The following is a 25,513-nucleotide window of genomic DNA, read 5'->3' on the forward strand; positions in this document are numbered from 1 at the left end:
AATTTTAATAAAGATTTTTCAACGCAACAAGTCAAATCATGAGTACAATGCACCTTGATTATTCCAATATCCTACGCCATCTTTCTTACACCCATCCAGGGGTTTTTTAATTGTTCAAACTACAATAGAATTCTGATTTAGGATATGAGTAAAGATTGAAATACTAGTAAGTTTAGCAAGCAACAGGCTACAAAAATATTTTCCAAATGCTTTATTTGAACCTAAATCAAACATCCTTATATCCTTATTGTTGACAATTTCAGATCATCTATATTCTAGCTAAGAAAGTGGTTGGGACTTTGTTCCAACACAACTTTCCTGAATGAACTTAGGAGTTGTGACCTACTGTGATACAGTGATGCTGATAGCATCAGCCACCAGCATTTTCAATGAGCCCCAATATGTACTAACATTAAGAGTTGTACCTTAAATGGTAGCCAATACCCCATTTCTTCTTCAGGAACAGGGAAGAGCCTGCACACTTGAGCCTCCCGTTGGATATAAACACCTTTCTATCTGGTCAGGAAGAACCAGATGATATATTAAGGAATTATTTCTTCACTGTTCACAAAAGAACAAAGCCATTCATATAAAATGTATGTTAGAAACATGATGCACTAGAATGGATAGAGCCTAATGCTGCCACCTTCCTTTCCCTCCAACAACTCAGATGATACTGTCCTATAGCCTACTTGGGAAAGTTGACAAGTATCTTTTTGTCAAGCCCTTGACATTCATTCTAAATAAAAATAGTATGCTCTATTTTACAACCTCTGCTGTCCTGAATCAGAATGTGTGAAATTCCCATCTGAACAGCTGGCAGTCACCATTGAGAGACAGTCATAGAGCCAATCTATACAGAATTTACACATGCTTCTAATTCCCCCACAAGGACGCATGAAATAAAACTGCAAATTACCAGCCAGGATATCAGCCTCGTCCATGAACTGGGTACTGAAGAGAATTACCCGGTCTGATCTCCTCTCTTTCAAGAGATTCCATACACGGTGCCTTGAAACAGGATCCAGTCCAGCAGTTGGTTCATCTAACAGCAAAACCTGGGCAGTAGAAAGATAGGGAACTACCCTGCTCCTTTCAGGCAAAATTCTTCTAGCGAGCACTATGGCACAACAGTACGAGGGAGAACCATACCCATACTTATCTTGTAAAAATGTCTTCACATTCATGGTTTGCAAACAGCTGAATCTTATGCAGTCATTTGGATGTCCCCCATGTGATTTCACTGTTCATTTTACTTCTAGTTACCTGTGGATCTCCTAAAATGGCAATCCCCAACGTCACTTTTCTTTTTTGTCCACCGCTTAAGTTCTCAGCAAGAATATCTTGAATATTTTCCATCTCTAGGTTCCGTAAAACTTGTTGTACCTACACAGATAAAGAATACAGTATTAGTATTAGTCCAAAACGTAAAATGTTTATTTTTTAAAATTAATTTTATCTTTATTGAAAAAGTGATGAGCCGGGGGAGGGAGGGATGGTTAAAATTACCTAAGTAAGGTAATGACTACATTTGTTTTAAGATGTTTATTTTTAAGAAACTATCGTTTTTATGTCTTTCTGCAGAGCCATTTTTTCTTAAATTTCAATTGTACACAAGTAACTTAACACAAAAAGGGGTAGGGTTTTCTAGGTAAGGCAATTCCCATTTTTTTAATAGATGTGTAACAGTTATCATGGTTGAATACCTCTCTCTCCACTTCATGTGGCAGAATCCCTTTTATTTTAGCAAACAGCCTGAGATTTTCTCTCACAGTAAGAAACTCAAATTGTATGTTGGATTGTGGACAAACTCCAGTGAGCTGGCTTATAGTTTCAAAGTCAGTCACTTCTGAAAGTGGCTGATTATAGATGGTGACAGAGCCTATTAAAAGAAGGTAATGGGTTACTATCAAGAGAAATTAAAATAATGCACTTAAGATACTTTAAAACATAAACCAACATCTATATCAGCTAGTAACTGAATAATCATAAAGTTATTTAGAATACATTTTCCTAAATAAACTACAATTACATACAGGAATGACTTAAGCTTCTAAGATTTGTTTTACTTTCTAAACTGATAATAAAACAAAGATTGTACTTATTAGTGGGATTTGTGACAATATAATATCTGTATGATACATACAACTACAATAGTTGTTACACCTCAGGATATACTCATATTGCAACATTTAAGAAAATGCTAGAATATTTATTGTAAGAAAATCATTGAAGTGAAAGGACAGAATGTGAGGTTAACTCGTTTGTCCTTGAGCTTGTCCTTGGATTATTGTTTCTTACCTGACGTTGGTGGCAACAATCCACTAAGAGTATTTAGCAGTGTGGTTTTCCCAGCTCCACTGTGACCAAGAAGGGCCGTGATCTGACCTTCGTATATGTCAAATACCAGACCTGGCAGTATTTCAAGGAAATGACACTCAGATCCAACAGAGTAACTCCCCAGTTTCTTCCATTTTTATAACTTTTCACAGCATGAATGTTTCTAGCTACCAATATTCATAATTAAGGCAATCTTAAATTCTTCCTTTCACACTTATATCTGGTCCGATACATTCTATAGCTATATCATAATCAATGATGGGTCATTAACATATTGATTAACAAGTTGGGGGATAAAATACTTTGACCCTTAAGGGGAGGCTAGCTATCATAATGATAACTTTAGTACCAGATCCTATGATGAGTTGAAAATAATATATCTTTTAAATCCATCTATCTAAATGGTACTTCTTACATGTTAAATTTATTATATTATTAATTGAGTAGAAGGAAAATAATGTGTTAAAATAAAAAGGAGCCTTGATATCTGGACCATCTTGGTCTTAATTCCTACCAATATATTTGCTACAAAGGAGGCATAGCCCGTAAATCAGACCACCGTGTTACATATAATTTTATTTTATTACCTCTTAAAGCTTCTACCTTTTTATACGTTCCCGTGTATTCTTTCTTCAGATTTCTGATTCTGCAAAAGAGGAGGGAAATGTTTTTGAGGAAATTGTGGATCTGGAGGGAGGCTTGATAAGTCAGGTCTTTGAGGTTATAAGAAGATGTTGGTGGTGTTCTTTGACGTGGGCAGTAGCTGAAGCATCTGGGTCATCTCACTAGAAAGCTGCATCTCTGATCATCATCACTGGAACAGGCTCTCGATGGAGGGGCAAATAGCATGTGGGAGCATGTTGCTATGAGGACTTGGATAGACGGTTAGAGAAGAGGAGAGCTGAAGGTGGAATCAATGGTCATGAGATGGGTAGAGCAGAGAAAAGAAAGAAATCAGCAGACCCTAATAGAAAGATGGGGGTGGAGGGTTGCAGCTACCGCACTCTGGGTAAAGTCTCCCTTGTGTCTTTTACTAGCTCTGTTACAAGTTCTATCTTCTTAACAGTCACTGAATTCTGTTCTAAAGCACTAAAATGAAGATGATGATGTTGCCACGCAGGGCTGATTTATAGAGGAAATAAAATTGAAAATGCAGAGCGCAAAATGCTGGAGATATAAGAAACTTCAAACAAGACAGAAAGAAGACAAGAGGAAAAACTTAAAATGAAGACTTAAAAAAAAAAAAAGAATACAGTGGGACCTAGTGGTAGCGAGTGCTTGCCTCACATACATGAAGCCCTGGGTTCAATTCCTCAATACCACATATATAGAAAAAGCCAGAAGTGGTGCTGTGGCTCAAGAGGTAGAGTGTTAGGCTTGAGCAAAAAAAAAAAAAAAGAAAGAAAGGAACCAGGGACAGTACTCAGGCCCTGAGTCCAAGCCTCAGGATTGGCAAAAATAATAATAATAATAATAATAATAATAATAATAATAATAATAATAATAAAATAATAATAACAAAATAAAGAATTAGCTAGTTGTATTTAAAAAAAGAATACATAGAAAAATGTTACAAGCAAGTTACAGGTCTACTATAAGCCAGGCCCTGTGTATTTTAATTGTATCATGTTCATATATTAACAAAACAAATGTGTATTAGTCTGCTCAGTGTGCTATAACAAATACCATTGACTGAGTGGCCTAATATCAGTCATTTATTTCACATGATTTTGGATGACAGAAAGCCTCAGATCAAGACACCAGCTCTTTTGGGTCCCTGGTGAAGGGTCCCTTCCTACTTGCCTTCAAGGTCACCTTCTTCTGGATCTTTCCATGGTAGACACTGTCTCTGAGTCTCTTCTTATAAACGTACTAATTCCATCATGAAAGCTACCATGTTTGTGATATCATCCAACCCTAACTACTTTCCCAAGGCCCCACTTCCAAGTTAGTCTAATGGGTTAATATGTCAACAGGTGATCTTATATTGAGACAGATTCCCTAAGGGAAGAGGAAAGGGACAAAGTGCATCACAGAGAAAAGAAATGAAAATGACAAGAAAATGATAGCATTGTCTGTCACCAACAGAGTAGCAAAGGAAGGGAGAATAATGTGTGAAGTGGAGAAACAAGAGAGATGGTGGAAAAATGAAAGTATAGAATGAGGGAGGAGGTAACAAACAGTACAAGAAATGTACCCAAGGCCTAACATATGAAACTGTAATCTCACTGTACATCACTTTGATAATAAATAAGAAAAATATTTTTTAAATGAAAGTATAGTTTTTGTGATCTGGAAGCTGTTGCCAATGGCATAAGACTTTAGTCGGTGCAAATGTTGAGGACATGAGAGGATACAGAGCTCCTCAGAATGAGGGTAGCCTTTCCTGGGTGCAGCAGCCCAGGGTTGGTGGGTACAGAGGGACATAGAGGTTCGTGGTTTATCTGACCAATCCTTGCTCTCTGATCTCTCTCCATTGCCCTTCCATGTGATGGATTTGTTACCTGATGGCTTCTTTCCCTTGGAACTCTGGAAGCACTGGCTCGAACGAGTCCTCCAAGGAAGGATCTGAATCCACTTCGTTCTCAAGAAGTACATGCTTAGGTCTTTGGTGTTGGAACCAAAAAGAAGACTTCAGGAAAAACAAGGGAGAGTGCCGACGTCCATACTTGGCTACATGAGCGGAAAGCAACCACAGGTTGGTCAGCTACCATTTCATCCTGAGTCAGTGTGTCCACACTACCCCTCTTCCATGAAACCAGAGCTACACTGTCACCTCAAATTACTGTTCATGTGTGCTTTGATAAATGCAGACCAACATGGAAAAAACAACAGACAAATTACCATCTAGTATACTATTCAACTATGACAAGAAGGTAGCATGATAAACTCAACACTAAGGTGGTCACAAGGTAGTGAGGTATTTCAGGAAGAATTGAAATCTCACATTAAAAACAAGCGTCTCTTCCGTTAGAGCTATCTGAATATGTTGCAGGAGACTATGGTGAGAAATCAACCTCATGTTATTACACTGGCAGCATTTTATCAAGCCCATAAAAGACTGGTGAGTCTGCAAGCTCAGGTTTCCCAAAGATCTTAGAGGAGACGATAAAATTGCATACAACAATTCGTGTTTGTGAGTGCGCCAATCCTGGGGCTTGAACTCAGGGCATGGACACTGTCTCTAAGCTTTTGTGCTCAAGGCTAGCATGCTACTTTGTGAGGTAAAGCTCCATTTCCAGCCTTTTGATTATCCACCCATCTGATTATCCACAATATCTTTGTAAAAGAGGTTGAATAGCCAGGTGCTGGAGGCTCCTGCCTGTAATTCTAGCTACTCAGGAGGCTGAGATCTGAGGATTGCAGTTCAAAGGCAACAGTTCCTGCCCAGGCAGGAAAGTCTGTGGCTTAAGTGGTAGAGCACTAGCCTTGAGCTGAAGAGTCTAGGGACAGCACCCAGGCCCAGAGTTCAAGCCCCACGACCAACAACAACAAAAATGAGGTAGAATAAAGTATTAAGGCAGAGCCCAGTCTTAGAAAGTGAGTCTACAAAGTTCCCAATGTTGCACAACTTGTGTTTGCTATTCTGAAAATGCTAGATGATTTATATTTAGTACTATTTAAAACAGATACAGTTAATGCAGTTATGTTGAAGTCCAATCATGCTACTACTTACTGGGAAGAATTTTGTCAAAATACAATGCCAGCACCAAATAGAGCAGAGCATCCACAATCAATACAAAAAGAATAGCTATTATTAGGTATGAGTTGTTTGAAGAATCCAAGTGAGCGTTAGAATTCACATCATAGTCCAAATGTATAAGCTGGGGAAAAGAAAGAGACATACAAATTAAGAGGATTGGTAGAGTATTATGAATTTTACTATCTCATTTCCACTACTCACTGGATTGCAGACAAATAACCCATGACTTTATCTTTACAGAGCTGATCTACTGGAATGCTAGTGATGAATTTATCTGACTGTAAGCCACAGACTACTCCATCTCCTAGGAGGAGGCAATTATTTGAGCAGCAGATAGAATGACTTCATGCTGAACAATAAGAAGATAATGGTCAGTTGACATGTAAATTTCATTTAGCAGGTTATGGTTTTAATGTCATCACTAGAACTCCCTGCAGAGAGGAAATTCCATTTCATGTAGAAATGTTCAATTCAAAAATTAAAATTCACTTTTTCCAAATTCCTGGTTTTCCAATACTTGTGATAAAATTGCGTTGCATTTCCTGAACTTAGGTGAAGCAAGTGTTCATGGGCACAATCAATTAGAAGTAGAAGCTGAACTATCTGAATCATTCAGAATCATCTTGTATTTAGTGACAAGTCTGCTCAGAGAGAAAAATTTCTATCTCATGTGTTTACCTATTCCCCCTCAGCACTGGAACTTCCAAAGTACTGAGCTAAAGATAAACATGGGCTGGACATTTAAATACTTATAGTAAGTTTCATGAATTATCAAAGGAATTTTTTTTGGATATTTTGGGGAAAAAGTATAATAACTGGGTGCGGTTGGCTCTAGTCTTTAATCCTAGCTGCTTAAAAGACTGAGATCTGAGAAGTGTGGTTTGAAGCCAGCCCAGGCAGAAAAGTCTCTTATCTTCAATTGATCACCCAAAAGCCTGACATGGAGGTGTGGCTTGGGTTGTAGAGGGCCAGTCTTGAGTGAAAAAAGCAAGTAGGAATGTGAGGGCCTGAATTCAAACCCTAGTATGAGAACTAAACAAAAAAATGTAACAAGATAATAATTAAAAGTAATAAAAATTAAAACAATGTAGTTAAACCCTTACCTGGGCCATTCCAGCAGTAAAGGCGAAGGGGCTAAGAACACACAAGGTCCATTCCCAAAAGGCAGGAAGATGTCTGTACAGTGTTGTTAATCCCAGACTCCCCCAGGAGACTGTAAGGACAAAGATCACCAAGCCAGCGAGGAAAGGTTTCCTTATCAAAACACTCATCAGGAAAGCTAAAGGTATCTGAGAGGAGACAAAATTCAGCTGGCAGACCATTCTGAGCACCACTAGTAACACAATAATGAATTTCATATTTCCTGTGATTCAGATCAGTGTTTCTCAAAGCTTAGGTGTGCTAACCACACCTCAGCACTACAGGGAGATGTTGGACCTTTTCATAAACAGTCTACTGAGTGGTCTTCTAATCTTTGGGGGTCTACCCACCAAGGGAGTTGTTGTACCTCAACTGCTTCCTTCTTCCTGTCACAACTGTACCCTGGCATACAATGAGCCATAAGTTTACCATGCACTACTGCTATGAACATTGCCTAGATACAGGCCCCAAAGCAGCAGAGGTCAACCAACTATTTTTTTTTCTCCTTGTCTAAAAAGACTGAAACCTCAAAGACACTCAGCGAAAAATAAAACTTTTCATGTTTCTTTCCCTTTAAAAAAATTTGTTTGTTGTACTTGAGATTGAATCTGGGACCTCCCCTGAGCCACACCCCCGCCCCATCCTTTTTGTTTCAGAGATCGGATTTACTGACTTACTTGGGTTGGCCTTGAACTCATGATCCTCAAGCTATTGCCTCTAGATTATCTAGGATTATAGACACGTGCCACCACACTGAGCTAAACATTCCTAGATATTCTTATAGTGTTAGAAAGTTTATTAACACAATGTGATATAAGTATATTTCGAGCAGGGGGATCGTGGTTCACGCCTGTAATCCTGGCAACTCAGGAGGCTGAGATCTGAGGATCGTGGTTTGAAGCCAGCCCAGGCAGGAAGTTTGTAGGAATCTTATCTCTAATAAACTACTCAGAAAAGGCTGGAAGTGGCACCATGGCTCAAGCGGTAGAGCATTAGCCTTGAGCAAAAGAAGTTCAGGGACAGAGCTCAGGTCCAGATTTCAAGCCCCCAGGACAGGAAAATAAAAAGAAAGTATATTTCATCGATTTTCAATTAGATGTTGTCCCATAAAAACACTCAAAACAGAACAAAAAATGGTGAAATAGGATTATTAACACATGATGGCCATGAGGTAATGAAGGAAGAAAGAGTGAGAGAATTCATCACTTACCAAAGACAGGCCATACAGGAGAAAAAGGATGAAGACCACCATAAAACTAGTGAGGACAACAACATGGGTTGCTTTGACAATAATTGTCATCAAAGTGGCCATGAGAAGGACCCAGGTAGCATACATCAAGCCCCAGGAAAGCCTAGCAAAAAACAAACAACAGAAAAAAAAAAAACAGCATGAATCCAAATTTCTGTTAATTTGTCATGAATGGAATCATTCATCTGTTCAGCCAACAACCGTTGAAGTTGACAATTTATTAGGATTTTAAAAATGCAGTAGCTGGAAAACAAAAACATTCCCTTGCCCCAAATCCCATATTCCATAAAGAAATATAAATAATCACCAACTGTGTTGCATAACACAAAAGCAATAAAGTAGGTGATGCAAGAGGAGTCACTGGGAGAGATTTCCACGAGCTTTTGAGGAAGACATGTTTCTATCAGACATGGACGACTTCTTCCCATAAAATATTATAGGAACAACACCGGCAAGAAGCAGATGATATGAAAGTGGGTCAGCAGGCCATCCTTTAGAAGAACAAGACCATGCAGTGACCAAAAATTTCTTTCATTGTCAAGGTGCATTGTTTAATTTTAATTCAAAGAGAAAAAGAACAGGAGAAAGTCCCATTGTAGACCAAACCAACAATTTAATCCACTTCTCCATTAAATATACTTAATATCTCTTTAGACACAAAAAGTAATAGAACTTGGTATAAAGCAGTAAGCAGAAGCCAATGGCTCCCACCTATAATTCAGGAGGCTGAGATCTGAAGATCACAATTTGAAGCTCGTCCGGGCAGGAAAGTCTCTGAGACTCTTATCTGCAATCACATAGCAAAAAGCTACAAGTGGAGCTGTGGCTCAAGTGGTATAGCACTAGCCTTGAGGAAAAGAAAGCCTAGGGACAATGGCCAGGCCCCAAGGACTGATACACAAGTGCACACACGCGTGCGCACACACACGTAGACTTCCTACTTGGTAGTATAGACTTCTCTTTTAAAGATTGTTTAGCATATGTCTAGAAGTATCCGTGCATCCTCCATTTCTTGTTTAACATTGACAATTCCAGCACAGCTTGTAAAAGGCAAATTCAACATCCAAATCATGACTTTCTGAACTTCAGGATGAATGTTTGACCAATACTGGTCTCTAAAATATCACTTACAAATGTACCCAAGGCCTAACATATGAAACTGTAACCCCTCTGTACATCAATTTGGCAATAAAAAAAAATCACTTGCCTAAACTCATTATATAATGTGGTTACGGACTATTCAAAGCCTGTTTTCGTAAGTTACTCTCAAGTCTGTAATAAAGACTTACAATAAATAAGTGCTTATTTTTTCTTGAGCACTATGTAAAACATTTTAAATACAATTTCTTTCATTTTTGTCTCCAGTGAGTAGACATTATTTTTTTAATTAATTTGCTTTATTGTTATTATAAAGGGGATGTGCAGCGGGATTACAATTACATGAGTCATGTAAATGAGTACACTTCCTTTCGCACAGTCACTCTGTTCCAGTCCCTCCCTCCCATGTCTACCCATGAGTTATATAGTTCACTTTCATCCGTGACAATTATTATTGATGCACTACAAAAACACTGACTGAGATGTAAAGATCTTAAATAACTCGCCCAAGGTGGTCCCTATTAAGTGGTGAGGTGGAGACAGCTTGATGCTCATTAAGCAGAATTTTCTTTTCTCAATGGCATAAAAGTGATAGCTCATTCAACAACAAAGTTAAAACCCATCAAGGCTTCTAATATAGTCACTGAAATAGACATTCCATTGTCCATCGGAACCCTCAGCTTCTAATTACAGGAAAACCGATCATTTGAAATTGTGCTGTGTGCTTAAGCCCTAGGAGTAGTATTCAGCTAAGTCAGAGAAATTGAGGAAGGTCCAGTGACCAGTCACAGAGCTCCATCTGTTTCATCCATTTGTAATGCGTTACTTTATGCATACATCAAGGAAGTCTAAATAGGACACTTTCTATATCTAGGGAGTCCAGCCAGCCAAGTTGTTTTGTTCATTTCTGTTCCTAGTGCATTTAAACACAAAACCATGTTACTTACCAAAATGCAGATTCTCGGAGTCCCATCATCATCATCAATGGCTTCATGTATCGCCTTTCTTGTGCAACACTGACGGATACATAGTACATGAAGGAAGAGAAAGAAATCATGCACATGAAGATGAAAAAATCTGTGGCAACTCCTCCTTGGGCAATGAAAGGTAGATTCCTCATATTTATACCAGTGACCGACATCAGCTGTTCCATCACTGAGTGACTTGTTGTGATCTAGAGGAGAATATCAATAAACAGGCCTAACTAAATTAAACTCCAAGGAGCCAGGAACATTTTGCATTTTAGTAGATGTACCACAGAGGTTCTCAGGATCTGCCAGTTTGATCCTGGATTGCCTCAGGTTTTGCAACCCAGGAACAACTCCTTAGAGAATCTCTGCTTGCCATGTTCACTGAACATAAGTCTACCCATGTTTTAAGACTAGTGGGAATGACACATGACTAGTTAATGTTCCTTGGTATTTCTTTCCTTTCTTTCTTTTCTTTCTTTCTTTCTTTCTTTCTTTCTTTCTTTCTTTCTTTCTTTCTTTCTTTCTTTCTTTCTTTCTTTCTTTCTTTCTTTCTTACCAATACTGAGTTTGGAACTCAAGCCTTGTACTTGTCAGGTAGGGCTGGTTCTTCCATGTGGGACATACCCTGAGTCCTTTCTTACTTCAGTTATTCTGCAGATACAGTCTCTTATTGTTTGCTCAAGGCCTCATGTGGACCAGCTCCCTCCTACCCAGACCTACAATCTCCCATGTCATTGGGATCCCACACACATGACACCTCTGTTTGGCATATTGGCTGAGATGAAGTCTCACTAACTTTTTGCCTTTGCCTGCACTGGAATCACACCTCTACCAATTGCTCCCTCCCAAGTGGCTGGGATTATAGGTTATGAGCTACCAGGCCTGCTTCAGATACTTCTTATCAGAGCATCTCTGGCTCATTGTTGGCCTAGCACACAACTTACAGTCTGATAAAAAGAACTCAAACCTTTATGGCTGTGTATCTCTATTTCTATCTCCCTGCTTGCTCGAACCTCTTGGTAAAAGCGCCCATGTGGTGCTTGTTTTCTGATCTACGATACTTTGTATAATAGTGTGACACTGAGGTTGTGTTGTTTTTCATGCTTAATGACGTGAATAAATTATAAAAATAGGACTATCTACTTTCACTCATCACAATTTAGTTTATAATGCAATTAGTCATTTGGTACTCACTTCTATGATAGCAGCGTTAATAGCGGCTTGAAAAGCTACAAAGCCTTTCTCCCAGAAGACTGAACTTTCACACGTGATATTTTGGCCCACTACTTGACAATGAGCTTTAAGAAAATAAGAACATGCCCATTATTATGTGGTAGGACAGTCTTGTCTAGAAAAGAAATCATAATTTCTAATGTTTCTAAATGTATTCAAAATCCAGAATAATACAGCATATAGTATGATTTCTCAACTGACGTTTATAGAGCAAACACATGGAGGGCCTGTTCAAATTGCTTTGTTAATGTTTTGAAAACCAGCTCTTATTAAGTTTTATAATTCCCACAATTTTAGAATATTTTGGTAAGTTTTTCTTTGCTTGTGTCCCCCCAAATAGCACTAAATAATATTTAAATATTGGGAAGTATTAAGCAAAAGTCTCCCCTTCAAGTTTTATCTAGGTGAGTTACATAGAAATAACAACAAATATAAATTCTTCATAAAATAATATACTAAAGAATATCTTTTTTATTACATAAGAATCAATAAATATCTTGTGTTTGTATAATTTCACCTCTGTCCTCTTGCGGTTAATATCATTAGACAAACATACACACATGCATACATACATAGATAGGTGGATGGATGTTTAGATGAATAGATGTATATGTATTTGAGTGGATAGATATATACATAAATATTTATGTGGGAAGAAGTAAAGGAGGGAGGAATGAAGGAAAAAGGAAGGAAGAATACATACACATACAGATATACATGGATGGATGGGTGGAAAAAGTATAAGATGATAGATAGAGGAATCGATAGAGCCACAGATATAGAGAGATTAGAAAGATAGATAGATCTTTAATAAAGTAAGAGTTACCTGAATGGTCTGTGTGTTCTTTCCTACTAGGAATTCTATTTCCCCAAGGAAATTTCAGATGATAGGAGAACGTATCATTAAAGATGATTTTCACTGGGTCTACAGAAAGATTAAAATCCAACTCATCCATGCTTTGTTCATCAGGCCATCCCATGATTGATCTCCCTGCCATGTAAATAAAGGCAATTGTTGAGGAAGGTTTCAATGTGGCACAAAGACAGAAAGCCAGCTTCAATTATGAAGTTATTTATGTTACAGCTATTTTCTCCCTAAGATAATCACACTTAGAGGTGAGGAGGCAGTGTGATTTCAAATGTTCTAGATAAAATTGGAATTTATATAGCAAATACTTTGATTAAAAAATCCATCCATTCTTTCCAAATAATTTAACCAATCATTTAAAACATACTTGAAGTAATACCAATACCAATCCATCCATTTAAATTCATGTTCAGATAGACCTATTTATGGCAAACCAATGTGGCCAGATTTCCAAAGATAGCATGGTTAAATTGTTAAATTTAGATGCTGTTTTCTTTCTTGATGACTGTTTATTCTAAAATATACAATGTACATATTATAACCTGGACTATTTAGTCTACAGTCTGGATTCTGTGGACTTCATACTCTTGATAAAATCCAGCATTTTCCTTGGTCCTACCATATATTTCCTGAAAACTTTTAGTCAGATATTGATTTATTTATTGTTTTACTAGACTGTAGGAGGTGGTGTTTTGTCAGAAGCTTCCATTTGTAATTGACATTTCTTTTAGGATTTTAGCAGACATTAATGCTCAGTGTCTAGATCCTTGACTTTAATGTAGATTTCAAAATGGCGATGTTTTATTTATATCATTTATTTTCATTTATATATAGAGAACATTTACATTCATAGTTTTGGATGATTATTTGATTAGATATAACATGGCTCACAGAAGATGAGTATAGAGGTATTTTCCCCTTCATTTGTAAAATTTCACAATAAGAACTAAATTAGTATTATCTTATAATGTGATAGAAAAGTCAGCTATGTTTTTGCCTTTTAGTCTCAATCTCCAGGCATGAAACACTTCACTGCTTGTAGTGTTTGGTACTGTCTTTAGTTTCTCTCTTGATTTTTATGTGTCTGAAGAGATTAAAAAGCCATGCTACCATAATCATCTAATATTTCCAGTCTTCTCAAAAACACATCATTAAACAATCCCAGATGACCTATAAAGAGATAATTATCTTTTCTGTGTGTGTGCTGGTACTGTAACTTGAACTTAGGGCCTGGGAATTGTCCCTTCTCTTTTCTGCTCAAGACTGGCACTCTGTCACTTGAGCCACACTTCCATTTCTGGCTTTTTTTATATTAAAGATAAGAGTCTCATGGACTTTCCTGCTTGTCTGGCCTTGAACCACGATCCTCAGATCTCCTGAATAGCTAGGATTACAAGAGTGACCCACTGGCTTTGGGCAATAATCACCATTTTAACATAAAAATTCTTACATAGGACACTGGTTAATATAATAGAAAATCCTCCATCATCATGGGAAGGAATATAAATTAATGATGTTAATAAACAAAGTGTTAACAATTGCCACTGTATATCAAGGAAATCCTAAAGTGAATTTTTGGATTTTTGGAGACAAAGAAATGAACTGCCAGGAAAGATACCTTTCATAAATGGGGCTGAAGCTACCTTGTTCATTATCTCTTGGGTAGTGTTAGATTCGGGTGAAAATTGAACAACAAAATCAGAATCGTTAAAATTATCTACACGTCCCAGATTCACAGCAGACATCTGAGGAGAGTCATTAACTTGATGCAAATTGGAGGAAAACAGGCATGCAAACAACACTAGAAGAAATGAGAAAAACCATTCCTAGGGAACAAAGAGAGAACAAGGGAGTAAGTCAATAGGTGATCGACTAAAAACCATTATAACCACTTCCTGTTGTGACAAAAATTGCATTCCACGGATTCTCTCTCATGTATTTTTTTAAACTATCTTGACTTTTCCTTTGTCCTTAAATATAGGCTTTCTGAAATATGTATTATTATCCACCAAGACAGAACGGTGACAAGGATCTTTGGCTTTGTCATTCTTAACCACAAGTCTAGATGGCTTCTTTTTTTTTTGGCCAGTCGTGGGCCTTGAACTCAGGGCCTGAGCACTGTCCCTGGCTTCTTCCCGCTCAAGGCTAGCACTCTGCCACTTGAGCCACAGCGCCGCTTCTGGCCGTTTTCTGTATATGTGGTGCTGGGGAATCGAACCTAGGGCCTCGTGTATCCGAGGCAGGCACTCTTGCCACTAGGCTATATCCCCAGCCCTCTAGATGGCTTCTTGAATGGCCCAACAGCATGAAGTAGTGTGAAAAGGGCAGGACGTGTGGGACAGGTAAGTAGATGCTCTTGTTGGAGCATGGTTGTGTTTCCACCCGCTGCTCCCTGCAGGTGGATGAAAACAATTCCCAAACACGGCTTGTGGAAAGAGCTTTTAAATTCTTGGTGACTATGACCATCATCAGCAATTTGGAATGCAACAGAATCCATTTCAACCTGAGTCATTAAAACCCACTTTATGACTCTCACTATAACCCTAAACACTGGGCCTTTCCATGAAGAAAGCAGAGTATTTTCAATATCATATGCAATGTTAGCAGTGTGTGGATGAAGCTCACTCTCTGGATCTGTATACTGACATAAATGAGAAAATAGACAAATTGTGTATTAATAAAAGCTAAAAGTTGGGAAGCAAATCAGCTATTTAGAGAAAGATCTCAATTTTTACATTCATATTTATATTATCCTTCTTCCATGCAGAGAATTTTGTGGCCTTTATTCACTGAGAAACCAAACAATAAATATTTGTTGGAGCATGTTCATGAGATAAGGTATTGATATACCAGTTCCTTTTTATGGATGATTTTTTAGTTATTTACTTTGTTTTCCTGGGTTTATCAACTTTCTGTACAAAGAATGTTATTATTGTTGTGGCCAGAAGGGAGTCCCATTTTCATAGAAGCAAAAGCTCAAGATGTTATTTTCCTTTCTTGCTTTTATTGTATGCCCATTTCTTTTCAGTTGACATTTTCTACACCTAAAGTGCAACTATTTAGAAGCAGTACAGTTTGTTGTTTTTCTTATTCTGATCGACACATAATATTTGATTGACACAATATTTGCATAAGTTTACCATGCATGGTGAGATGCTTTGCTGCTAGTTGTTATGCTCATCATCTTATGCTTTTGTTACTTCTTCAATATGACTACATTCTTTTGATTGCTTTTTCAGTTTTGGAATACTTTTATCAGTTAATTCTATATTGAAACCTGCCTCTTTGACAGAGCTTCTGTGTCTATGACTTTATAAAATTCAAATGAGCTCAGATGTTAACTTCTATCTTGGTAGTACAAACATACGGCTTCATTTGTCAAGATGTTTCTGAAAATGGGTTCTTTAATTTTTTTCCATACTAAAACATATTATGATTACATATTTTGAATTTTATTTGTAAAAAATCAAAGTTTTGAAGTTTTTCTGGTAATGAGAATTAAGATGCATATGATACATTGAACAATGATTATAAACATGTACTGCTGAAAGAAACATGCTCACTCTTCTATGATCTGAGCCTTACCAGACAGGTCTCTCTTTTCATCCTTCGCTTCCTCAGGTAGTTCTTGCAGAGAAGGGCCCACGTTTGTGGGCCCACACTTATGTGTCTCCTGCTCATTTTGACCTGTTTATTTTTAAAAAGAGGAAGTAGATGAAATGTGGAAGTTTGAAACACTGTGCAATGGAACAGAGAAGGAACATTGTAACAGCTGTTTCTAATTGCAAGCTTGAAGAAGAAAGTGCCAAAGGGCAGAGAGAAAAAGAAGTGGGGAGGGGGAGAAGAGGAAGAGGGAAAGAAGAGAGGAAGGAGGAAGGGAGAGAGAGGAAGAGTGAGGGAGCAGGAGGGACAGAAGGGGGGAGGGAGAAGGAAGGAGGGGAGCAGGGAGAAAGGAGTTGAGAAGAGAGGAAGAGGAGAAAGAAGAATAGGGAGGGGGAAAGGGAGAGAGAGAGATTAAGATAGAAAGAGGCTAAACTCAGTATTGAAAGAAGTTACAATTCAAACATTTATGAAATAGAGTCTTTACCTTGTTGAACTGAAACAGTTTAGATAATTTAATGGTATGGAGGGTTGTTGTCCATAATACTTGGAGGTTAAATTGCCTAGTGGGGGTAAAGGAGCTTTATGTGCTGCTAGTTGAGTGTGAACATAGCCAGTTATTTGGGTGACTCATTACTCGTTCATTGCTACATGGCAGTATACTCCTGCGTATGTATCCCGCTAAAATTCTTTGACGTGTTCATGAGGAAACCTGGGCACTGATGTGCTTCCTAGTGTAGCTTATTGTGATATGGTGGTGTAAAACACATTGATGGAATACTGACCAGACATTACTATGCAAGAGTTAGGAGCAGCGAATACTACCTGTGAGTCACATGAAGAAGTCTTAAAAGCATGGTGTCAATTTAAAAATAGGGCAGAAAAAGAAAAACATTGAGAATTATCTCACTTACATGATTTATATAAGTTTGTACTAGATGGCATACACATTTTCCAAAAACATTCTGGAACTAAAGGATCATCATAATATGCAATTAGAAGACCCTCTTTTGTGGTGGGAAATGGGGATGGAGGTCCTACGTGAAGAAGTTGTAAGTTAAAGAAAATAAATAAGAATATGCACTTTTCAAGTCACAGATTTGAGTATGATTATAACTCAACCTTTTATGAACCTTTGTGGGTAGAAGCTAACAAATTCTGGAACCAATAAACCTTTGTCTGTCTTTCTCTCTCTCTGTCACACACAAACACACACATACACACACACACACACACATACGCTAAAAGTCCAACTAGCATCAGTTTCTTGAATCTCAAGAATTTCTGTATGCCCGTTATAGGTGGACTGCTCAGCTATGGACTAGTCAAATAAACTCCCAATAATAATGTCATCCGCGGGCTGCCTTTCCAACTCAGAAATCAGTGCTGTGGCGAGCCCTGGGTATCTAAAAGAATTCAACATATTCCTCAAGTGATTAATTTCTGTGACTTAATATATTTGCAAATAAAAACAATTACATAATCATCATCAATGCGGTTATTTAATTCTGACTGCTAAGCCCATCTTTTTCCACTGTGTATCTTGATGTAACTATCAGGAAGAAAAAAAAATACTGGCCAGTATAGTAACACAAAAAACATCTCGTTCATTTCAGTTACTCCCCATAGGAAATCATGTTAACTAGAAATAATAAATTGATTATCAAATCCCAGTCATTTCCCAATATAATAAACAAGATTAGTAAAGAATTTCCCTTAATGAAAATATGCTCAATAAAGTTTAAAAAACAGCAGTTCAAAACTCAGTGAAGCTTGTCTTCTGCACTATTTAAAATTCCTCTGGCAGTAAAGTGGAAACAAGTACAAAAAAAGAATAAATAATTCAAACAACTTAGAAAATACTTTCTACTCATAAGAAGAGAGCATAAAGGTACCATTCCTTTTTGTGAATCTAGCAGCTATTTTTGCAAATATACTGTATTCAGGGGTAGAACAAAAAAAATCATATTTCTTCAATTGCTCCTTTAGACATACAATACAAAACACACAAACTGATTTGAAAAAACAAAGAAACAAAAAAGACTAAATAGCACAGTGTTCAGATGTTTGGCATTTCCATTGCTAGTCTTGCTTTATATTTCTAAACACAGATCACCAGAGTTTTGAAAGTTAACTTACTCTCGAGAAAGCAGAAGCAAAAAATCTAGAAAACAGTTCATCCACGGGTCTCTGTGGTCTCCTGAAGAATTCACATTCCATTAATACATCGTGGTTTTAATTTCGTGACGATTAGCTGTAGTTCTGAGTTAGACCCCTTTCGGAAGAGGATGATGGATTCAGTTCACACAGACTGCCAAATTCTGTGTGTTCACATAGTGACTCCTGGATTGTTTGCTGTTTCTCTGTCTCCCGCCAGTTCCTCAGCAGGGAATTCGTTGTTGCAGATGGTTGGCTGTGCGTTTCCAAACATTAGGAAATCCCAAACCAACAAAGCAACAGGAATTTATTCCTTCTCAACTGTCTCTTTTGCATTTTTCTCCCCTGGTGGGAAAGTTGACCCTTAATGTGATCTTTTAAATCAAGATAAGGGAGGAAAAATCAACTCAAAAATGGCAAAGCAAGAACAAAAGCAGAAAGCTTTTGTTTTTTTGTGTGTTGTTGTTTTAATGATGGGTAGATTTATTCTTTTATTCTCATTACATGAAATCTAGAAGTTGCTCAGCAAGCAGCTAGTAGAAACAGACTGAACTAATTAGTCCAACAAAAGACAATAACAAAATGCTCCTGATTGTTTCTGCATGCTTACATGTACATACAGAATGATCCCAGAAAAATAACACTGCTAATATTTTGTGCCTAAGAGAATATAATTTCTGTAGTATCTTAGTTTCCTCTAGAAGAGCTTTGTGTTTAAGAGAATTCTGGCTCTAGTTGACTTTCTGTCCTGAACTCTGTGCATTTCCTCCAATATGCTGGCCTCTGTTGTGATATTTACTATACCATGTAATTTCGGTGGTGTTATCTCAGAGCAAACTCACCCTCACTGATTTTATTTTCAATGTTTTCTGATTGAGTCAGATGTGTTTACTTCACTAAATAAGCTTTAGAACTTCTTGCCAATCAACAAACAAACAACAACAACAAACTCCATCCAGCAGCTAGTGGCTTACGCCTGTAATCCTCACTGCATCAGAGGCTGAGATCCACAGCTTACAGTTCAAGGCCAGCCCAGCCAGAAAAATCCATGACACTCCATTTCCAAAATACCCAACAAAAAGCTGGGCTGGAGGTGTGGCTCAAGTGATAGAGTACCAACCAGTGGCGCAAACCGGTCAAGACAAGCAAGAGCTACACCATGAGGTCAAACCCCAATATTACCCTCCACACATGAAGAAAAGAAAGATCCCAATATCCAGTACCAGCAAAAAATGATAGTAGAATTTCAAAACTTGAACGACACTGATTTGATACTGGAAATCTTTATTTAGCAATCATTCCATAGAACCTACTATGCTTAAGGTATACTGAAGGGATTTCCAGGGCCTACTGCACGCTAGACAAACGTTCTAACACTGTCAGGAGCTGGCGGCACGTGCCTGTAACCCAAAATACTCAGGAGGCTGAGATCTGAGGATTGCAGTTGAAAGTAGGAAAGTCTGTGAGACTCTCATTTCCCATTAACCACCAGAAAACCGAAGTAGAGCTGTTGCTCAAAATAGTAAAACACCAGCTGGAGCAAAAGTGCTCGGGGAAATGTACTCACTACCTTATTAGGTAACTGTACCCCCTTTGCACACACTTTGTCAATAAAATTTAATTTAAAAAAAAATAGAGCTCAGGGACAGGGCCCAGGCTCCCAGGTCAAACCCCATGACAAACAACAACAAAAATAAACATTCTACCACTGAATCAAACTCCTGACCCCACACTTAAATAATCCACTCATCTACAGATGAAAGAAATGAGGTCTTAGAGTATAAGTAACTTGTCCAAATGCATAGTGATAGAAACAGCAGAATTGCAGTTAAACTGCAGCCCCGCTCAAGATGTATGAGCTAAACTCACCAGTGCTGTGCTGTCTGCCTTGTTTGTGTGTTCTCCGTTCATTCGATTCTACTCACTTGGATGTACACATTTTTACAAAATTCTTTGCCTTTTGTTTCATCTATTTTTCAGCAATATTCTCCAGGGCTGGAAATTATATAAACTTTATGTGACGTATAACATATTATACTGAAAAAACAAAACTTCGAGATCCTAGCTGGCTGTTTTTGTAGAATATTTGTTATCCTGGGACAGCGGATCCATGTGCACTTCCTAACCCTGGGTGCCAAGCCAGCGTTGATTTACAAGGACAGGAGAAGGAAGCAGCCCGGCTGCCAGGGAAGGAAATTGAGATACATTTGTATCCCAGGGGTTTTTCTGTTCTTGCTTTTCCTTCTTGCTTCATCCAGCTGCATTGGTTGCATGTGGGTTTTTGTCAGCTATCTGCCATAATTTTCTTTCTTAAAGTAATTGTAATGAATTCCACTTGGTCCTATTTTGTGCATTTTTAGCTTGAAACATCCATTGTAACACACATTCACACTTTATTTGCAAATCCATTTCTTTTTTATTTTTATTCATTTCTTTATTATTAAAGTGCAAATCTGTGTCTTAGGTGTATTTTGGCCCACCTCTCCTACCTGCCTATATAACATGCCTTGTTTTAAGAAGTGTAGCCAGGTGCCCGTGGCTCAGGCCTAGCTACTCAGGAGGCTGAGATCTGAAGATCCTAGTAAGTCAGCCCGGACAGGACAAATCTAGGCGACTTTTATCTCCAATTAGTCACAAAAAAAAGCCAGCAGTGTTTGCTGTGGCTCATTTGAGAAAAAAAGTAAAGAAAAGCTCAGGGACAGTGTTCAGGATCTGAGTTCAAACTCCACGACTGGCACACACACACACACACACACACACACACACACACACACACACACACACAGAGTAGGGTTGTTTTTGTCATTGTTCTCAGTTTTCTAGTCTCCACTGAGGAAATGTAAATACTTTGCATCATCATTTGATTTCCTTCTTCTCTTTGAGCAATCCTGTTGTTTTCCATTTCTATCCCGATATTTTCTGTTCCTTTGTTTTTAAGGTTCCCCTTTTGTAAAATCCAGCTCTTGTCTAGAAAGTACCAGATCTGAATGTTCATCTACTAGTGATTGTTCTTAAGTGGTAACAAACACATATGAACCCCTATGAATCTGACAGGGTAAAAACTTAGCCTCTATACCTCTCTTTACCTTTCTACACATGCTTTCTGTACTTCACAGGATGTATTTAGCATATTTCAGCTTGAATTTCTCTACTTCTTACTAAGGTGGCAGCAGAACTTCAGTTCTCTTCATCGGTGAAATCCACAGAATGCATACTGGCATCCTAGAATTTACAAGTATAGGACTTGAGGGAAAGAAGGAACGTGGACTCTTTAGCCCAGTACTGAACAGCAAGGGACTGCTCGGTGAATGTTAGCCACTGCACAGTAGTCTTGTAAAAACTGGACAATTTGGGATTTTAAAATTGTGCTGGCTTAATTGGTAAAAATACCCCCAACAACTTACACACATTTTAAATTATTGTGATTTCAAGCAAGCTTTTGTATTAATTGTTGGTTATTTAAAATTGAAGGGCTATAATAAATCTATCCCCGCTCAAGAAGGCCTATCTTTGCCTTCTGAGTAACTGGAAGTACAGGTGTGCTATACATATGCCCAGCTTTCCATAAACACACTTTTTACTATAATACCTCTATTTTCTCTATTTTGTTTTGGTTTTTGTCCTGCATGACACTGTGATCACTTGCAATGAGAGATTGAGACATTTTTAAGCTCTGGAATATTTTCAGTTAATACTTCTGTTAAATATTAAGTGTTCTAATCTTCCTTTATTTTTCCTTCTGGAAGTTTATTGGATGATGGCCATATTGTAGAAGCATCTTTTGTATGGGTGCCATTTTGAGGCAAGCACTCTTGCCACTAGGCCATATACTCCGCCCTTTGTGTGCCATTTTGAAACAAGAAAACTGTCCTATTTCATATCACATATAACCAATCCTTCTGATAATTGTTCATTTTCATTAATTTTTTGATTCTGATCATTTCCTGCACTGCTCTCTCAACAGCATCTGCTTTGCTTCAAGAAAGCATAAGCTTCCTTTATCATCTGGTCTCCGCTTTTGTCTCCTCTCACCTCTTGCTCCACTCACGGTCCCATCTCCAAATCCAGCCATTCCTTAGACATGATTTGTTTTTTCAAATTTTTATTATCAAACTGATGTACAGAGAGGTTACAGTTTCATACGTTAGGCATTGGATACATTACTTGTACTGTTTGTTACCTCGTCCCTCATACCCCCCTTCCCTCCTCCCCCTTTCCCTTCCCCCCCCCCTGAGGTGTTCAGTTCACTTAGACCAAACAGTTTTGCAAGTATTGCTTTTGTAGTTGTTTGTCTTTTTTTACCCCGTGTCTCTCAATTTTGGTATTCCCTTTCAATTTCCTAGTTCTAATAATACCAGTATACATGGTTTCCAATATACTCAGATAAGATTACAGAGATAGTGTAGGTACAACTACAGGAAGGTGATACAAGAACATCATCAATAATAGAAGCTACAGATACACATGGGACGTTGAAAGTAGTTACAACTGTGATATAACAATCGTTTCCATAACATGGAGTTCATTTCACTTAGCATCATCTTATGTGTTCATAAGGGTATAGCTATTGGGCTCTTGTGATCCTCTGCTGTGACTTGCCTAAACCTGTACTAATTATTCCCAATAAGGGAGACCATAGAGTCCATGTTTCTTTGGGTCTGGCTCACTTCACTTAGTATAATTTTTTCCAAGTTCTTCCATTTCCTTACAAGTGGGACAATGTCATTCTTTCTGATAGAGGCATAAAATTCCATTGTGTATATGTACCACGTTTTCCTGATCCATTCGTCTACTGAGGGGCATCTGGGTTGGTTCCAGATTCTAGCTATGACAAATTGTGTTGCGATGAACATTGTTGTGCTGGTGGCTTTACTGTGATTTTGTTTGTGTTCTTTTGGATAGATACCCAAAAGTGGGGCTGCTGGGTCATGGGGGGTTCTATATTTAGCCTTCTGAGGAATCTCCATACTGTTTGCCAGAGTGGCTGAACCAGTTTACATCCCCACCAACAATGAAGTAGGGTTCCCTTTTGGCCACATCCCCTCCAACAACTGTTATTGTTAGTTTTCTTGATATATGACAATCTTACCAGGGTGAGATGGAATCTCAATGTTGTTTTGATTTGCATTTCTTTTATGGCCACTGATGTAGAGCACTTTTTCATATGTCTTTTGGCCATTCTCATTTCCTCATCAGAGAAGTCTCTGTAAGTCTTTAGCCCTGATGAGGGGGCTATTGGTTCTTTGCGGTTTTGTTTTGGAGGAAGGTAATTTTTTTAGTTCTGCATATATTTTAGATATGAGGCCTTTGTCCATTGAATGGCTGGTAAAGATCTCCTTCCAGTCTGTGGGCTTTCTGTTTATCTTGCAAACTATGTCCTTTGCTGTGCAGAAGCTCTGCAGTTTGATGCAGTCCCATTTGTCCAACCTTTCTTTGATTTGTAGCCTTTCTGGGTCTTTGTTAAGGAAGTTCCGTCCTGCGCCAAGGAGCCCAAGTGTTTCTCCTACTCCTTCCTTTAGTGTTTTCAGGGTGTCTGTTTTTATTTCGAGGTCTTTAATCCATTTGGAATTGATTTTGGTGCAGGGTGATATATAAGGATCTAGTTTTAGTTTGTTGCATGTGTTGAACCAGCTTTGCCAGCACCATTTGTTAAAGAGGCTATCTTTCTTCCAAACTATTGTTTTAGCTCCTTTTAAAGGGAATGATTTTCGTTTTTCACCATTTAGAGTTATACTTGCTATTGGTTTGCCATAAACTGCCTTGATTATATTCAGGAATGTTCCCTGGAATCCCAGTTTTTCCAGGGCTTTTAGCATAAATGGGTGCTGGATTTTGTCGAACGCTTTTTCCGCATCCAGAGATAGAACCATGTGGTTCTTTACCTTGCTCCAGTTGATGTGGTGGATTACATTAATTGACTTGCGTGTATTAAACCAAATTTGCATCCCTGGGATGAATCCAGTTTGATTAACCCCAACCCTGACATTCCCTTCCCTGGATGACATATTTACTGTCCCAGGTCCTGTATGGCCAGACATCTACTTACCCCAGAGTCCTTCCTTAAACTGTTCTCTCATAGCTTCCAGGTCCTCCCTACCTTGCATCCCAATGCACTTCTAACTCTCATCCATCCTATTATGCAAACATCCACTAATAAAGCACTCCAACACACCTCAGAAAGCCTGAAACATAAAAGACACTCAATGCACATGCTTTGGGTTTTTTTTTTTTTTTTTTTGGCCAGTCGTGGGCCTTGGACTCAGGGCCTGAGCACTGTCCCTGGCTTCTTCCCGCTCAAGGCTAGCACTCTGCCACTTGAGCCACAGCGCCACTTCTGGCCGTTTTCTGTATATGTGGTGCTGGGAAATCGAACCTAGGGCCTCGTGTATCCGAGGCAGGCACTCTTGCCACTAGGCTATATCCCCAGCCCATGCTTTGGGTTTTAGCTGAATGGCAACAATACGAACTGGAGAAGCAAAAGAAACAAAAAGCATCATTTATTTTTTCCTCTGGGAACTAGGAAGTAAGCTTACATGGTAGCCAAATGAGTTGCTTGGCCAAGAGGTTCGTTGTTTTTCTTTTGTTGTGGTGACTTTTGGAAGGGGAAGTGAAAAAGGAAATGTTGAAAGCACAAGATTAAGCAAACAACAGATGGAGTACTACTTTTTCTGAAAGGGGTGAGGTTAAGAAGAGCTTGGATCAGAGGAGAAAGGATAGTTTTGTTCTGCCATGCGATGGTATTGCAGGTGAGAGCGGGGAAGTTTAGCGGGGAAGTTTAAATGGAATGATTCCAAGTAAAGGTTTTACTTTTGACAGTATTTATGCATGTGTGAAGTAAGAAGTCAAAATTTAAGAGTAGCCTTTCAACACGTGTGCTAAACAGCTGAGGACAGTGTTAGGATTCTAAAACATGCAGCAAGGAGAACAAAGGATTTCCTCAGTCAGGTCAGGAACTCTGAAGCCTTGCACATGTACTTAATGCTACTTACTGCAAAAAGAAACTTTGTGGAGCTTGTTCTGAATGGATGGCTCAAAAGAACACATTTTGAAAAGTCATTTGTCATTCATTAACTGAAATCATTAGTGGAGTAGAGTCATTAAGGCATCAGTGGCTGTTGAAGCCAGGAATGAAAGACTTAAATACTTGATAAGAA

General features: G+C 38.3%; 1 protein-coding gene across 1 annotated transcript in view; it reads right to left on the minus strand.

Annotated features, from left to right (window-relative positions):
- Positions 1 to 18,569, minus strand: part of Abca9 (ATP binding cassette subfamily A member 9) — a 46,454-nt gene extending 27,885 nt beyond the window's left edge. The window contains exons 1-16 of the mRNA XM_048365179.1: positions 18,342 to 18,569; positions 16,188 to 16,289; positions 14,221 to 14,428; positions 12,561 to 12,725; positions 11,696 to 11,799; positions 10,478 to 10,704; positions 8,394 to 8,535; positions 7,147 to 7,332; positions 6,017 to 6,164; positions 4,845 to 5,013; positions 2,928 to 2,986; positions 2,302 to 2,412; positions 1,707 to 1,882; positions 1,267 to 1,386; positions 920 to 1,058; positions 426 to 516 (exon numbers count right to left, since the gene is read on the minus strand). Of these exons, the coding sequence (XP_048221136.1) occupies positions 426 to 516; positions 920 to 1,058; positions 1,267 to 1,386; positions 1,707 to 1,882; positions 2,302 to 2,412; positions 2,928 to 2,986; positions 4,845 to 5,013; positions 6,017 to 6,164; positions 7,147 to 7,332; positions 8,394 to 8,535; positions 10,478 to 10,704; positions 11,696 to 11,799; positions 12,561 to 12,725; positions 14,221 to 14,428; positions 16,188 to 16,289; positions 18,342 to 18,422 (2,228 nt within the window). The 5' untranslated portion in view covers positions 18,423 to 18,569. The remainder of the gene's footprint in view (positions 1 to 425; positions 517 to 919; positions 1,059 to 1,266; positions 1,387 to 1,706; positions 1,883 to 2,301; positions 2,413 to 2,927; positions 2,987 to 4,844; positions 5,014 to 6,016; positions 6,165 to 7,146; positions 7,333 to 8,393; positions 8,536 to 10,477; positions 10,705 to 11,695; positions 11,800 to 12,560; positions 12,726 to 14,220; positions 14,429 to 16,187; positions 16,290 to 18,341) is intronic.
- Between the last annotated feature and the right edge of the window lie 6,944 nt (positions 18,570 to 25,513).

This window comes from Perognathus longimembris, chromosome 17 (assembly GCF_023159225.1).
Source record: "Perognathus longimembris pacificus isolate PPM17 chromosome 17, ASM2315922v1, whole genome shotgun sequence".
NCBI lineage: Eukaryota > Metazoa > Chordata > Mammalia > Rodentia > Heteromyidae > Perognathus > Perognathus longimembris.